The 17,106-nt window shown below is 42.7% G+C and overlaps 1 protein-coding gene across 2 annotated transcripts in view; it reads right to left on the bottom strand.

Moving 5' to 3' along the window:
- The window catches only part of RASGRF2 (Ras protein specific guanine nucleotide releasing factor 2), a 133,409-nt gene that overhangs the window by 81,743 nt on the left and 34,560 nt on the right, over nt 1-17,106 (bottom strand). For both annotated transcript variants that reach the window (XM_049796408.1, XM_049796407.1), the window contains exon 2: nt 10,886-10,992. In XM_049796408.1, the coding sequence (XP_049652365.1) occupies nt 10,886-10,992 (107 nt within the window). The remainder of the gene's footprint in view (nt 1-10,885; nt 10,993-17,106) is intronic.

The following is a 17,106-nucleotide window of genomic DNA, read 5'->3' on the forward strand; positions in this document are numbered from 1 at the left end:
TTTCTGTTTTGCAAGAATCCCTTTTTTTCAGAAACTGTAGTACTTAATCTCTGCACCCTAAAAGGCATTTGCACATCATAAAAAGTGTCTGAGCTAGAAACACAGTTAGCACTAGTTGTTTTACAATGATGAGATGTTATGAAGATAAAAATACATGTAACATATTTGAGAAAATGCATTCCTTAGTGCCTGCAGCACCACCTTGATTTACATTTAATATAAAGAGTAGTTTTTTCTACCTAAAACCAGATCCAGATAGGTGACAAGGCCTTTTCTTCTATTTAACCTTTTCAAAATGTTCTTAAACTTTTGCTACCAAATGTTTCCAATACAGAATTTGACAGATTTTGCTTTGCTTTTATTCAAGACTGAGGAAAATAGCAGGACGTAGAATCACAAAGGGTGAACGGCAGCTGCAGTCACAGCTCACGTAAGACTCAAAATACTATTTCATACAATGTTTTACTCCCACTTTTTTTTCTTTTCCTCCTTTAGGGGAAGAAGCTTCATCTAGATTTTTCAGCTTCTTTAAATGCATTAAGCCAGACTTCCAGAGTCTTACTTTGCTATGGAAGATTGAAAAGGTTTTGTTCTTTTGAGATGTACTTAGAGTATTTTGCCTAGTTAGTGGCTTTGGCTGTCTAAAATGTCAGTCTCAGCCTGGAAACTAAACAACGTTTCCTTCACTCCCATAATTAGCAGTATGAAGAGGAGTTAATTAGAAAATCCTATGTACACCTACGCTAACTTAGAATAGGCTATCCATTTTCCTTCTGAAAACTGTTACTTGTTCTGGGAAAGGAAAATGATAGGATTTTGAAATAAACTTCACATACTTCTAACAGACCTTTTCATCCATCTCTCTGTATGTATGAGTCAAAGATCATCATGCCTAAAGTGCTAACCTGTATACCCAGCATAATGCCAGGAGCCTTCCAAGAGGGCAGGGTTTCAACACTGACTTGATTACACATGTCCATTGCTAAAGAAAATTGTACCAAAGTGTTCAAATGTCAAAGGAGGATGAGAAATTCATAAAACAACGTGTAACCAGCCAGCCTAAATCTAGTTCTCTGGATTGGGTATCATTTAATAGGAAGAAACAACTGCTGTGAAGTATGGCTTTCTATGAATTAGTATTAACATTTTATCAAGAGAAGCAATATTATAAATTTATAATAATATGTACTAAGACTTATAGACAGAGCATTCTTAAAGCTGAGGCCATACCTATTTCCTACTACCATCTGTAGAGACAGAACTCAAAACGGGTATTTCAAGAACCTTAAGCTCTGACTGACCACTACCTTCCACATGGAGACAGGAAGCAGTGAAGAAAGTCCTGAGAAAAATGATGCATCATTTAGGCCCGTGAGAGCCGACATGCTCAGAAAATGCAGGAAAACTGGAGAAAGTTTAACCAATGCCTCATTATTAGGGTCTCCTTGTTGTGGTAGCAGACCAAAATAAAGGCTCCAGTAGTGCTACCAGCAAATATAATTGATTTTTGTATTGAATTCAGACCAGAGTTATGGTTCATTGGATCACTCTACACTAATTGTACTAAAGCTACTCAGGCAGCTGAAAGAACCAGGCATTGGACCTGGCCAGAACTATTTATGGTCATATCAAATCACCTTTTTGAAATGCAAAATGCACAACCTAAGCAACTCTTTATAAAAACCAGGCAATATGGCTCTGGGGGTCTGGAAGGCAAAAGAAACTGCCTACATCTGCCCATACTAACCACCTTCAAGCAGCTACAGGACTCCTTAACAGAGGAGGAGTAGCCTCCAGACAGGTTTTGAAATCTAATGGCACATCAAGAGCCACACTAGGGATGGAAACAGCAGAAGCTGCAATAGAACTTATGCAATCCATCCTTACTACTCTAACCAAGGTGACTTGGGAGACCACCTGTACACAAGTACCATTAACTTTTAATGAACTCCTGTATGATATGGGATATCAAAGGGCACCTATGGCTGCAAGGGTTACAGGGCTGAGGCTTATCAGAAGATACAAAATTAAGATGGGCTTTCGGACACACATGGACAACTGTTTAAAAAGGCTGTAAAAGAGGTGTCTGCTGATTTCCAGTCAAACAGCTGGGAAATGGCACTTGGGCTGGCGAACAACCACAGCAACCAGGACGGGAGGATGGGTGGGTGTAGGACTGTGTGATATATCAGGAAGCATGATCAGTCCGCGCCCCAAATGATTTTTACCACAAGATCCTTTTAATTGAGACGGGGTAATACAAACTGGAACAGAGAGTCTTTTGGAAGGGTGGCCCCAACAACCACAGGAGATTTTGTGCACCCAAACCATGTCAGTTGGGGAATGGCTTACTCTAGCAGCATGGATATGTGGCGAGGGGAATGCTACCCTCTTGTGAGAGAATGAGACAATGCTGAAAACACATCTCATCAGACTCACAACTCATACCAAAACCAGCTGTTCCAACCGTCCTAGCACTCCTTTATCCAGGAAAATCTGACTATAGGAATTCATCTACAAACAAACTGGAGCAGAAAGGTACCTTACCCCATTCTGCAAAACTGAGACAGAATTCAATAGCAGCCATGAAGTCCAGACCAAATACAATAGAAGGGACACTCCTTGCTGAGCAAGCTGAGGCTTCACAGAGCTGTTATGCTGTTATAGCTACTACCTCCAGAGAGTGTGATTGGTGGGATTTCAAATGTTCCCTTAGAAAACAACTACCACACCGATCTCCTGTACAGGCATCATTACCAGTATAACCATCTGAGATGGGTTGACCCTGGCTGAACACCAGGTGTCCACCAAAGCCGTTCTCTCACTCCCCCCTCCTCAGCTGGACAGGGGAGAGAAAAATATTACAAAAAGCTTGCAGGTCAAGATAAGGACAGGAGAGATCATTCACTAATTACATCACAGGCAAAACAGACTTGATTTGGGAAAATTAACTCAATTTATTAAAAATCAACCAGAGCAAGGTATTGAGAAATAAAACCAAATCTCAGAACACCTTCCCACCACCCCTCCCTACTTCCTGGGCACAACTTCACTCCCCGATTTCACCACCAAGCCCCCCCAGTGGCACAGGGGGACAGGGATGGGGTTTATGGTCATCACATGTTATTTTCTGCTGCTTCACCTCCTCAGGGCAAGGGGTCATCACACTCTTCCCCTGCTCCAGCGTGGGGTCCCACCAACGGGAGACAGTCCTCCACGAACTCCTCCAACGTGGGCCATTCCCACGGGCTGCAGTTCTTCACGAACTGCTCCAGCATGGGTCCATTCCACGGTGTGCAGTCCTTCAGGAGCACACTGCTCCAGCGTGAGTCCCCCATGGGGTCACAAGTCCTGCCAGAAAACCTGCTCCGTGGGCTCCTCTCTCCACAGATCCGCAGGTCCTGCCAGGAACCTGCTCCAGTGCGGGCTTCCCACAGGGTCACAGCCTCCTTTGGAAACCCACCTGCTCTGGCGTGAGGGCCTCTACGGGCTGCAGGTGGATATCTGCTCCACTGTGGACCTCCCTGGACTGCAGGGGGACAGCCTGCCTCACCAGGGTCTTCCCCATGGGCTGCAAGGGAATCTTCGCTCCGGCACCTGGAGCATCTCCTCCCCCTCCTTCACAGACCTTGCTGTCCACAGGCTTGTTTCTCTTACATGTTCTCACTCCTCACTCCAGCAGCTGTTTCCCCCTGTCCCAACGTGTTTTTTCCTTCTTAAAAATGTTATCACAGAGGCGTTACCACTATCACTGATTGGCTCGGCCTTGGCCGGCAGCAGGTCCATCTTAGAGCCGGCTGGTATGGGCTCACTCTCTCTCGAACACAGGGGAAGCTTCCAGCAGCTTCTTACAGAAGCCACCCCTGTAACCCCCTCCCCGCTACCAAAACCTTGCCACACAAAACCAATACACCATCATTGCTTTTGAAGTTTGTGTCTAAGCCATCTAAAGTGCTGTCTGCCAAGAACTACAAGCCCCCTTGCAGGGCTTAAGGAGCCCTTTGCAGCAGCACGGAGATGTCTGCTCCAGGAACATAGCCCTTCTAGGCAATAAAACAGATTTCTGTGAAGTGCTGTGCAAGGAATACAGGAGGTACAGTCACCTCTGTTAGGCAGCATCAGGGTGTGTGATAAAAGGCTGATCTTGACCAACATAAGGAAACACAGAGGAACAATAGCAGCTGCTGTAACCTAAATAACCTAACCAAGAGAAACCAGTCCCCTGACCTGGCTGCTGCCAAGGCTATCACAAGATCAGCCCAGAAAAGGCCCATCTCCACAAACAGGGCCACAATGCCAGGCAGGGAACCCCAATAACCTAGTCAGAGTAACAACCCCCCAACCCATACCAGCTCCTTCCAGGGCTGTGACAGGAGAGCCACCAGCCTCATCAGCTGGCAGGTGAAACGTACCAAGATGAGTCAGTGGAAAGGCTCTCCAGACCACCTTTCAGGCTGCGAAGGGTTACCAACTATAGAGGGGTGAAATTTATTATGAGATACAGAGAACACCATTTGGGGATTGTACAAGGCTTGTTATGGGATGTTTAAGGGAGGAACCAAAGGAAGGAAAAGGGAGGGTTCAAGGAGGTTGAGAAGGAGCACACTTGGGAAAATGCAGAGATAAGGGGATAAAAGGGGATAAAGGGTCACATATAACCAGGTTGATCAGTACACTTGTCTGGCCATATTCTGCACTGATCAGCACGGTCCGTCCTGTCTTCTCATTAAATTCCATTTCTAACTACTTCCCTGGGTGAGGGGACTGTGTATATGCATCCACAGAGCTCTAAGTGCCAGAATTGGGACCCAAGGGCCATAGGTCCTTGTGCATCTGCAGTGCCAGTAACTCACTGGAGAGGTGGGAGTGTGCACGCATCATCTGGATGTGTGTATCAGTGCGTGATCACCAGCCTGGGAAGCCAGGTGTGGAAGATGCAGTAAGTCTAGGTTGGATCATCGCAGACTCTGTGATTTGGCTACTGGAGGGCACAGGAGATCCAACCCAGCTACCAGGAAGACCATGAGGTTGGGTGGCTGACTGAGAAACTCATTTGCAGATGTGCATGTGTGCCTGAGACAGCTGGAGATGAGAACATCCAAGGGCTAGTTACCAGCTAGACTGAGTGTGCAAGGCAACTACAGGAGAGATTCATAGTGTTTGGGTCTCTACATGCATTCATGTGTACAGGGTTGGCGGGACCCATGCACCAATTAATGGGGGATCCACAATGCATGCGTGTGTGTGGTGTGAATGTGTGAGGTAACTGGAAGTACATTGGGTCCAGGGCCAGTTACTGGGGTAGACTAAGTGTCTTAGACCAGTTACTGGGGGATCCATAGTGTGCTGGGAAGGCAGAGAATGCAACGTATCTATCTGTGGGTGATGGGGACTGAGTACTAGCAACTGGAAAGGGTCTGTGGGAACTTGGGGCTTGTACTTCCAGGTGCCAGCAACTGGGCAGATTGAGAATCCAGGACCTACTCCTGGACAGACTGTACGGTTAAGCTGTTTATTGGGGGGACCCATACTATATATATGTATTGTATGCATTTTTCCACTAATGTACCTTCACCCTGATCAGTCAGAGATGGGAATAGAATGAGGCTGCTGGTGTTGTCTGTGCCAACGTGAGTGCTGAATGTTTTTGTCTGTGCTGATCTGTGCAGCCAGCTGCATTTGTATGTACATATGTGTGTTTGTCTGCATTGGAACTACATGCCTAGGCCCACTTCTGGTTCAACCTGGATATGGGAGCAGCAGCAGCCTTACTTCTATCAAGCTGCCAGCTCTGGCAACCCCCACCACTTTGTTCTGTGGATCTAGCTACACATTATTTGGAAGGCAGATATGAGATTGTTTTGCCCATGTTTTGAGCATTACTCAAATTCTCTCTGCCTCATTCTCAGCCAAGTGGAAACTACAAAACTGTGGTTATTACAGCAGCAAGCTTCAGCTAATACAGTTTCTCTAACAGCAAGGCATTAGTAGCAAGACATGCAAGACATTTGCTCTGAGCTTCCAGGCAGCTCTGAGCTACCATAGCGAGCTTACAAGTGCCTGCAAAATACTATGTGAAATACACCCTGCATTAGCAAGTGAAGTGTGCCAACAAATCTGAGACCAAGCTTTTTTTTTTTTTTTAAATTGCCTATTGGAGGGCAGTAGTTCCTTATATGCTTTAGACAGCGAAGTAGCTGAAAGAAGCACTCCCACTTCCCCCCTCCGCATAGCACTCATGCTCTCTCACATCCCACCCATGCACCTCCTTCTCCCTTGTGCAGTGAACACAGGTGTGTTGCATAGATGTGCAGTGAACAGACCTGGAGAAATGAGACAGAATAAAACTAAGCTGGCAAAAAATAAACAAAACATTATTCCTTTTAGTGCAGATCAGTTTCCCAATTAAGTTCACACTTCTGCCTGCATAAGAGAAGGGATGGTAAAGGTGTGGGAATGAATGGCTGACTTACAAGAATGACAGCTGCTTCTTCCTTCAGCAGCAATGTGGGCTTATGCAGGACTAAAGCATACATGAAACTACAGCCTGAAGCACTTAATGTAAGACATTCCAATAAGCTAACATAGAAAAGGCCAAGAAATTTAACAAGTACTGCATCCACATAGCAAAAGAAGCATAAAAGTTTTTGAGTTAATTGCAAAAAAAAAAAGAAAAAATTAAAACCATAGAATTTGTAAGAGAGGGTGGAAAGTCCACCTCAGTGTATTGAGGGTGAAATAGATTTTTTTCATAAGAGACCGAGTTCTGGAACAAAGCCCAAAACAGGACTTCCACATGCAGTCACTGACAGAAGAATTAGTATTTGCCAGGAATAAATCCTCCAGCGCAGAAATGTAACTCAGAAGCAGCAAACCTTACTCTGCCACCCTGGATATTACTGAGAACTCTAAACACTGAGAATTCAAATAAAATTAAAAGATACAAAAAGTAGGAACACATGTAGAGCTCATGATGGAGTCCCACCAAAATATACTGATTTGCACATCCCATTGCAAGCCCACAAGCCAAACAATGTCTTCCAAATGAAGAGAGGGCACTAGGGACAGAAGCATAAGCAATGCAGCATGTAGCTGCAGCATGCAAGAGCCGGTCAGCTCTCGCAGTGTGTGTGCTGCACCCCAAATGATAAGCAGTAGCATCCCACCCACAGTGAAATCTTCCAAGAAACAATGGACAATGTCACAGCAGAAAATCCTTTAATTATGAATTTGCATGCAAATAAAATACCTATTTATCCAGAGTGGGGCACGGGGTGCAGTGAGATCATGTTATTTTTTCAAAAGTCTGTTTATAACTTGCAAAATAAATAAAACATGGAGGAGATTTTGATGGCTGCAAACATGTATTTGGCAAAAAGTCATGAAAAGCAATGCAAAATTAGATTTTGTATACGTCAATCTAAGAAAAGAAAGAAAAAAAAAAGACTCAACTTCTTTGTCTCAGCTAAAACATGGATTACCATAACTATTCATGAGGATGAGACCCTCTGGAAAGCAATTAAATGTTTCCATTTCACAAAAATGCCAACCTCTTCACAAAAAACACGATGTTCCCAGGCCTGTTTTCAATTTAAGGGTAGAGGGAATGTTCTCAATACCTCCTAAAATTTTTATCTAAGACATCTGAGATACTACAAAAAAAGTATCTTCAAAGGGCTACGCAAAATGTCATTTAGGAATTCAGAACAAAAACCTGAGAGAAGGGTCAGAAATGTATTAAGCTAGCCTCAAATGAAAAGTGACACCAAAGCAGTTGCCAAAGCTTGTCGCGTCTGTCAAAAATACAGACGAACTCAAGGAAAAAAGTCTAAATCCTGATACCGGCAAAATTTAATCCCTGAAGCAAATCTGTTCTATTTTGTTTAATTAAGTTGGCAAGAAAAATCTTATGCAATAATGTCACGGTTTAAGCCCAGCTGGCAACAAAGCACCACGAAGCCGCTCGCTCGCTCCTCCCCACAGTGGGACAGGGAGGGGAAAATATAAAGAAATGCTCGTGGCTCGAGACAAGGGCGGGCAGGGACCACTCCCCGGTGCGGGTCACGGGCAGAAGACAGGCTCAACTTGGCGGAGAAACACGATCCGTTTCCCTTACTACCAGGCAGATCAAAACAAGCGTACTGAGGAGTAAAACCAAACCTGAGGACACCTTCCCCCCACCCCTCCCTCCTTCCCGCCTCAGCCCCACTCCCGCTTCTCTCTACCTCCTCCCGCCGGCGGCGCAGGGGAACGGCGGTTGACAGTCTGACAGGCGGCTCGCCAGCCCTTGTCTCTGCCGCTCCTTCCTCCTCCTCCTCCTCCTCGCTCTTCCCCTGCTCCAGCGTGGGGTTCTTCCCACAGGACACGGTTCTCCACCAGCTTCTGCGGCACGAGTCCTTTCCGCGGGCCGCAGTTCCTCACAAACTTCCCTGGCGGGGGTCCTTGCCGCCGACCCACCTTCAGTCCCAGGCTGCGCCGCCGCCATCTTGGGGGCATCCGTCCCCCTGCGCCGGCCGGCGGGGGCTCCTCTCTCCCCGGGCTGCGGGTGGGCATCTGCTGCCCCGCTCCTCTCCGTGGGCTGGGGGGGGACAGCCTGCCGCCTCACCACGGGCTGCGGGCGGGGGCATCAACCTCCTGCGGCGCACCTCCTCCCCTCCTTCCTCACTGACCTTGCTGCCTGCACAGGGCTTTCTCTCACATCCCGCTCTCCTCCCCCGCTGCAGGTTCCCCTTCTTCAACCTCTTCTCCCAGAGGGCTCCCGCCATGGCGGACGGGCTCGGCCTCGGCCAGCGGCGGGTCCGACTCGGAGCCGGGGAAGCTTCTGGCAGCTTCTCACAGGAGCCGGCCCTGCGGCCCCCTACCCTGCTACCAAAACCCGCTCCACACAAACCCAATACAAATAGTCTAAAACTGTTATTTTCACTTCTTTGTTATGTATCTTTGGTGAAAGACCCAATGGTTAAGTAACTAATTATGCAACTAGACACAATGTAAAGCAAATAAAGCCACTTCCAGTGAAGTAGAAAAGCATCCGAATGAGGTAACAGCAGCAGCGTGAGATGTTTAGCAACTAAATTTCAGAAACTTTGTCACTTGTTGATATTTTGTTCAAGAAAAGAATACTAGAACAAGAAAAGCCACGTCCATGTTCCTGTAAAATTTTCCCAAGAAATTTAGAGACCTATGCAGAAAAGTAGATTAAGAAAATCCCCAAAATTACATAGGGCCCTGACAATATCCCTCACAGTGGTGTCCATAGTTTCATATTATTAGGATTGTTATTTCAGATAGGCACAAATAAAGGGAAAAAATTCAAATAGCAAAAGGGACGGAGATCAAAAGACTGATCTTGCTTACAACAGAGACCCAGTTGTCTTCTGAAGGCTTCAGAGATAACTTTTTGGTGGAGGCAAAATTCAACCACCCCAACCTTGAACTTCACAACTAACTTCTTAGCAAGTTTAAGTTCTCAATATTTTACACTGTGTGTTTAACATTCACTTAATTTTCTGCTAAGTTCTGTCTTGAATATTCATGCTTGATCTATTTATGGACCGAACTACCCAGAGACAAATTTTAACTCAGCGTTTTGAAGCTCTTCTTGCTTCTGTGCCTTTTACACCAGGCAATGGACAAGAAGAAAATTATCCTGAAAACAGAAAACTGTAGGATCCTGCTTCCCCTGAAAGCCCTTACCAGAAGGCAAAAAGTCACTCTCCTTTCTTCACTTGCTTTCAGTCATACTCCACAAAGAAACTGACCCAGATCCAGAGACAAGGTGAAGATCTCCCTCACCTCCTCCTCCCTCAGCAATACAGGACTGCCTGTTGATGGACATGCTCTCCTGGGATGGACTGAGAGTTCAAAGCCTCATAGCTTCTCAACACCTGAACCAATGTGTTCACCCAGAGGGCTACCACGCAAAATGTGGTTCACCTAATACCACAATCCAGGAGGTGCTTTCCAATAAACGATGAGACCCCGTTCAGTTAGGTACCAATGCTAAGAAGAGGATGCAGATCCAAAGACCAGATGCCCAGGTAACACAAGACCTGCAGCTTCAGGGCCTCATTTCACAAGTTCTACATTAAGAACTACTAGCTGGTGGTGTTCATTTTTAGTTATAAAGCAAAATCACTTCTGTTTACATGGCTCATGTCCTAAGCAACTCAGAAATTGCCTGGTTCCTTGTGCGTTACCATGGCACTGTAGATAAGCTGAGGTGAGTCTCTAGCCTCTTTCTGAGACTGAAGAAAGTGCATTTCAGCAAAGACATTTGCCTCCGCAAACCATTTCACAAAACTTCAGTTAAATGATTTTCATTTAGATTATACTGTAAACCTTGCTCATTCACTGTGCAGACCTTTTCTCAGGGAAAGATTACTGGATGGCTGGAAGTCCCACCACATCCCTTTTCACAAGACTGATTGTTGTTCAGGACTTCAGTTTTGAAGTCGAAATTTTATTTGTTGCACTTTATCATCATAATGGTTTGACCTCCTCTTTCTTACTTTTAGTACTACATAAGAGCTTTTAAGAAACACTCATTTATTCATTTAGCATATCACTTATTTCTTCATTCATATAACAAACATTGCCTCTAACAGAGGACTAATCCTAGGGCTTGTTTCCAATAAAAGAGTATTCTTCTTGAACTAATTTCAAATAGAATACAATCACTTGTGCATGATAAAATACAATGATATAAGCATGAATGATAAAGGCATTTTTTCCTATAACATACCCATACCCATGCGTTGCAAGCAATAGACAATCAACGCACTGTAATGTTTATTTCTGTTTAGAGAGTGAATTTAGATTTTCGAATTATTACCAATTTATTTACAGTAAAATGGAGCCAAGTATTAAAAATCAGGCTTCATACCTAGCTTGGTGAATTGCTTCTACCCATTCGTCCCCATCGACTTCATCCTCACAACGGAGCTCCAGTGGTTTCTGCCCTTCATGGCCAAAAAGAACAGTAAAGTAATGCTGCAAATTAGAACAAGACAAAAAATGTTCAGCAACTCTTTTAAATAAAATAGATATATAAAATAAAAAAAAAAAAAATCTAACTTTTTTAACACAGCCTAAAGCATTGCAAGCCTAGGAAGATACTTTGTAAGCTATTAAGTCATGAAACATGGATTGAAGTTGAAACTGCATCCTTAACAGATTCCCCTGTGTATTAAGGCAATAGCTTTCATGGTACTTATTTTAAGTGATTGTTCTTAAGCTCCCACATACAAGACAACATAATATAATTACCTAAACAGCTTCTACAGTTGAATACAGTAGTGTGACTGTACTGGGGTGTTTGTAGTTCTTCTTTCCCTTGCATTTTTTCACCTAAAATTTTTCTTAGATGGCCGGCACAGGACACCAAATGCAGAACTGTCCCTGCTTCCTCACAAGAATGTGGACTGTGCACTGGCTCTAGCTTATTTCCTCACCTTTCCAAAACAAGGAAAGTGTCCCTTCTCATTCATCACACTCCCAAAATATTTTTGGCCTTCTTTCAAGAAGCCTCACCCGCAATTGTCATTGCAACAACTTTTTGTTTTCACAAGAAAATGCTATTCACACAAGAAGTGTCATATTCTTTGATGGCATTTCTTAGGTGAAAGACGTTGGCCATGGTATGTTTCATAAAACACAGAAATTCAGGAAAGTTTTCATTACTTTCAGAATGCAGTAATAATAGTAATTATCTAGTGGGGAGAGGAGAACCCCCAGTCATCTACATTAAAACCCATTTCATGAGGTTGGTCACTTACAACCTTATTTTGCATAGCTTCCATACTAACAGCCAGGTAGCAAACAGAATTCTTCCAACTTAGATGAAAATAGGTGAGAAAACTCTACCTAAACACACACCTGTAATTTCTATAGGTGCCTTAAATGCACCAGTTAGTAAGCCAGCTGTTTCACAGGCAGAGGGACCAGTGAGGGACCTGTCCATACATAAAACCATCTGGTCATTAGGTCTAATGTGATGCAGGAGCTCTTACAGCTAAACACCTCTGCACCGGATAACTCAGGTCCCTTCGTTAACTAGAACTTTTCAATCCCTCTTCCACCTTCGTCCCAATTAACAAGGAACTGAGTATAACCACATGTAGCAGCAATTACTTTCTGCGGTCTAACAGCAAATTCCAAACTCATTCCAGTCAGCAAGTGAGGTATGTAATTTGTGTTCTCCCACGCCATTAGCCATTGTTTACGGCAGTAAGAAATGTGAAGTGATCTCAACAAACATTCTGCTTTCGTTGTCAAAGCCACAGCTCAGCTGAAAAAGGCCCTCTGAGCCAAACACCATGCTGGAGATCAAGCAAATATAAAACACCTCAGAATTAAAAGCCATTTCAAGTCAGGAGGAACACAAGCATAAACAGAAACAGAACAGAAGGGATGAAATGTTACCTATGGAGAATTGGCTGCAGATATTGTCAACACTGATAAAGAATTTTGCTCATACAAAAAAGAGATTATTTCAGCCGTCTACTGGCCCCTTCTGAAACGTCTGGCAGCCTGCTGTGCACATACAATACACAAGTCAGCTGTGCAGTGTGCAGAGTGGGTTCAATACACCCCAGATACACGCCAGACACAACCCAGATACACTGGATTCACTACACTGGCTACAGCACTGTCTGTGCACCTGTATTTGCATCAAGGTTCGTGCCTGGGGACCTCACATTTACAAAACCCAGCTGCCTCTGTGCATCCGAGTACACTCACATGTTTCGTTTCTTTTTGGGTAACAAGTACATGGCATTCCGTATAGAGAAAACTATTCATTTCTGCATTATATTAATTTACTAAACATTGTTACATGTATACAAAACCCTTTTCATACAGCAGACCACAAGCACTGCAGGATTAGCAACAGACCAACAAAACAGAAACACAGCAAAATAAGAAGCAGCATTCACATTTAACAGGCTGTACAAAGAAAGTCCAAGCTCTGATCTGTTGAGTTTCAGAAACAAAACTCCAGAGCGCAGATGAGGATCAATAAATCATTAAAAGGACAATCCTTTAATACTGTGGTTTTCCAACAGTGCATATCACTTAAACCTGAATGCCATGAATAGAAAGAAACATTTAATCAGTGATAGATCAACTCAGTGATAGATAAAAACTTTTATAACAATACAGTGCAGTTGAAAACAACCTACAGGGCAGTGAAAAGTGCAGCAAGATTACACACAAATGTGCTCTGTTTATAGACTGGAATAGTCTATTTTAAAAAGTGTATTTAAAGATAAATCACACTGTTCGGAGCTGCATTTTATGTAACAAGTTATTTGTGTTTCATAAAGCTGGTACATATAAAATTAGAATAAAGAGGACACAAGTGTAGACAAGCACTGGATTTAATCCCATTGTGTAGGGATTCACATTAAAGGGAAGACACTATTACAGTCCTCCCTACTTTTTCTTTTAAAGTGAGGTAACTCAGACCTCTTTTGAGGAAGACTTGCAGAGATCTCATGTTGCAGAATTTAGACTTAACAGTGTGCAGTTACTATGCTGATAGGCATGATCTAAACGCTTAGTTAGACCAACAAAAAGCACAGATTAAAACTTTAAAAAACTTCTACATCCTCCACCCCTCTCAAACACACATATTGCACTCAAGCATCAGCATCAACTGTCACATCATTTACCCAGAAGTAGCCAACTCTAAAGTAAGCAAAGTGCAAACAAAATATCATAACATGCGTCTAAAAAGAATCTTTAAGTCATCCTTGAATTCTGTTTTTAAAATAAATGTTGCTAACTTACAAAACTAATTTACTACAAGAAAATAAGATGGTACGTGTGATGCATCCACCCTTCTGCATACACACTATTATGAAGTGATGACAGTAAATGTTTAACTATAAGACACATTTACATCAGCTACCCTCATCGTCATTCACCATGTCCATTGGACTAGCAGGCAGGCACCCACGTTTCAAGTTAAGCCCGTGGTTCCGTTGGACAGGTTTTTTATTATTGTTTATTCTGAAAATTGTCAGGCTCATAGAAGATAAAATGAGCATTCTGTATTTTGATATAAAACAAATTCAGTGATTTCATCTTAAGGTGTCTTTTCAGTATTCAGGTATGCACAAGCAAAATGGTAACTCTTCATTTTAATAAAAACATCTTTGGCAGAGTTCTCCAAAGTAAAGCTTGGAAAAAAAGGCAGGGAAAGTTTCATATACCTTGCATAGGTATGAAGGCACTATCTTGACTGACAGTCAAGGAAAGAACAATGGGAGTAAGATGCATCAAGAATATTGTTATGTATCACTTCTCTGATGTGGATGTAGTGTTAAGAGTTTCTTCCTACAGTGAAAAGGAAAGACTAAGGAATGAGCTGACAGGGACCTCTGCTTCAGAGACAAGACTGAAACAAGATTAAGACCCTGAGTGAAAGAAGTCCCGTACTGGAGTATACTGATTATTGTGCTGGGCTCCCCATTTACAGCAGTTCACACCATAACTTTGTCCTTATAAAACTGCCCAAATAATGGCTGCATTCAAAATAAGACAGCAAAGGCTCTGAAGTTGCCATGCTTTCCAAGGGGAAAAACAAGCATCGTTCTGGTAAAAAACCAAACCAAAACAAAACCCAAACCAACCAAACAAAAAAAACCCTCCCAAAACCAAAAAAACAACCCAAATGATATATGCCCTGTAACAGAAAGACTTCTAAGGCATACTGAGGTAGAGCTTCCACCAATACAGACACCCAAGACTAAATTTCCCAAGAGCAGAATACTGATCTCCTTGTGACTGACAAGAGCTTTTGCTGTTTATGAAGTGAGAGTCACACAAATACAGGTACCACACTCTCCAAAGCACAAGGACAGTCCCACAACTCATTCTCTTTCCTCCACCTCACATGGAAACTTCAAAGGACATCTCCTATCCTATCTCTTATCTCTCATCCCCTGATAACTTACCACTACGTCTGTTTCGTCGGTTACTCCTTTTCATCCCCTGATAGCTGCAGTAACATGACATGTCTTTTCCATTTGTAAATTAGTGGTGATGCTTGCAACAGTTCAGTCACTGAAACACCAAGAATGAGCACTCATCTTCCCATGGTGGTGTTGCTACCTGTCACAGGCAGAAAAGCTGCTACCCTAGATAATAACACTGCTTGACAATTCCTACTGCAAGCTCCTGCCTTCAGCTCCTCATAAATTTGGTCAGCTTTGAATGTCTGGGTGGAAAAACTCATACTGGAGAAATGAAGCATGTGTCAACAGTGTTTGTTATCTTATCCTTCCATGAGCACAGCATATAAATATTTAAATTATGCTTCAAAGGACTCCAAGGTGACTACAAAATTCTGTTGTATTGTGGGCTTGTAAATTATTATCGTGCAGTAATAGCTACTTGCCTATGAACTGCTTTTCCCTAAACTTTTCTTAGTAAACATAAACCAAATTTAATTCTCTTCATAATATACTATAAAAATACCATTTTTAAAGCTTAAATGTGGTGTGACCTTGTTAGATGCTATTTCCTGATCTTTCAGTGACTTATTGTACAGTCGTAGTTTAATCATTCAAGCCAGGACTTCGAGAGTAATTTAAAAAGAAAATTCCAGCTGTCAATATTGATAAGAATGAAGAGTATAAATGTGAAACAACTCTGAAAAGTTATTTCGTGTACCAAGACTGCTACCAAAAATTAAAAGCCTTAACAAGAGTCTGTCTTCAATGTGAGGCATGATGAAGCTTAATCATTTGCTTCATCTTTAAGGCTTATATTCACTACCTAATGTTTGTAAGGTTATGTTAAAAAAACTCTGAGGCGAAAAAAGGTGGGAGAGGCAATTAATTAAAACTTAAGATAACAAGCTAAAAATATTTCTCGTTCTTTACTTCTACAGACATTTTCATTTCAGAATCTGGAAATGTGTATGCAGTCTCAAGCACTGGTACATTATTGGGCAGAAGAGGACAATCACTGTAGCAACTGAAGACTCGTCAATAATCCTTGAAAGAAAAGCAGCAAACTGCAGCCTGAATCCAAGCAGCTTGTACTATTCAAGGACATGTTAACTCATGAAGTTTTCAGATGTGTTCTACTGACAGTATTTTGCCCAGCTTCTCAAATACAAAACATTACATATATTCTGTATTTCTTACATCCCGGGGAAACAGAAGGAAAAGAAAGGAATATGTTTGGAAGAAGGCAGCATCCCTAGAAAGGAACAAGTGCAAAAGTACGAGTGTATGGAGGTGAGAGAAATGTTTGGGGGAGAAGACAACAATCCCTCCCCATCACTGGATCAGCAGCATGTTAGTAGGAAGGAGAGTATTGTGCTTTGAGTCAAGGGAAGACAAATGCCAGGGTTAGGTTATGCCACATCTTGAGACTTGCTGTGCTGCTAGCGCTGGCAGGAAATTCATAGCCCATTGTTGTTAAATTAGCATGAGAGTGGAATAATGACAGGAGGGTGAAAACCATGGCAATTTTTTCACAAGTTTCCAGGGAGATCTACAAAGCCAAAACACTTCATGTTTGTATCACACCAATTAGTAGAAGCTATAATGAGAACAGGATTAGTGGACATCAGAATTAATATGATGTACTTGGGAAGAGTCAGTACAGCTTTTGTAAAAGGCTGTCAACTCCTCTAAACCCAGTGGAGTTTGCTGAAGGGGTCAACAACCATTTGGATTACGATGATATGGTTTTCAAAATGCTTTTGACAGATTTTTAGGGAAACACTTAAGCATCTAGGACTTAGAAGAAAAATGTCCCTCCATGGATAAAAAGAAAAAAAAATCTGATCAAAAGCTAGGAAACAAAGCTGGAATATTGGACCATCTGTCAGTTCATATAATGAAACAAGGTCATCAAAGGACTTCCTCAGGGAATTGTGTTGAAGACTGGGACAGGCATTACAAAGGATGACAAAGGTTGTTAATTATTCAATATAGTAATGATAAGAACCTATTATAAAGAACTGCAGACTCAACACGCCTGAGTTACTGGAAAGTAAAATGGCAGGTGAAATTCATTGTACGCAAATGTAAAGTGACATATGTGAGGAAAAACATTCCAAGGTTCACATGTGAAAAGATGGGCTCT

The sequence above is a fragment of the Accipiter gentilis genome, chromosome Z, assembly GCF_929443795.1.
Source record: "Accipiter gentilis chromosome Z, bAccGen1.1, whole genome shotgun sequence".
NCBI classification, from domain to species: Eukaryota; Metazoa; Chordata; class Aves; order Accipitriformes; family Accipitridae; genus Astur; species Astur gentilis.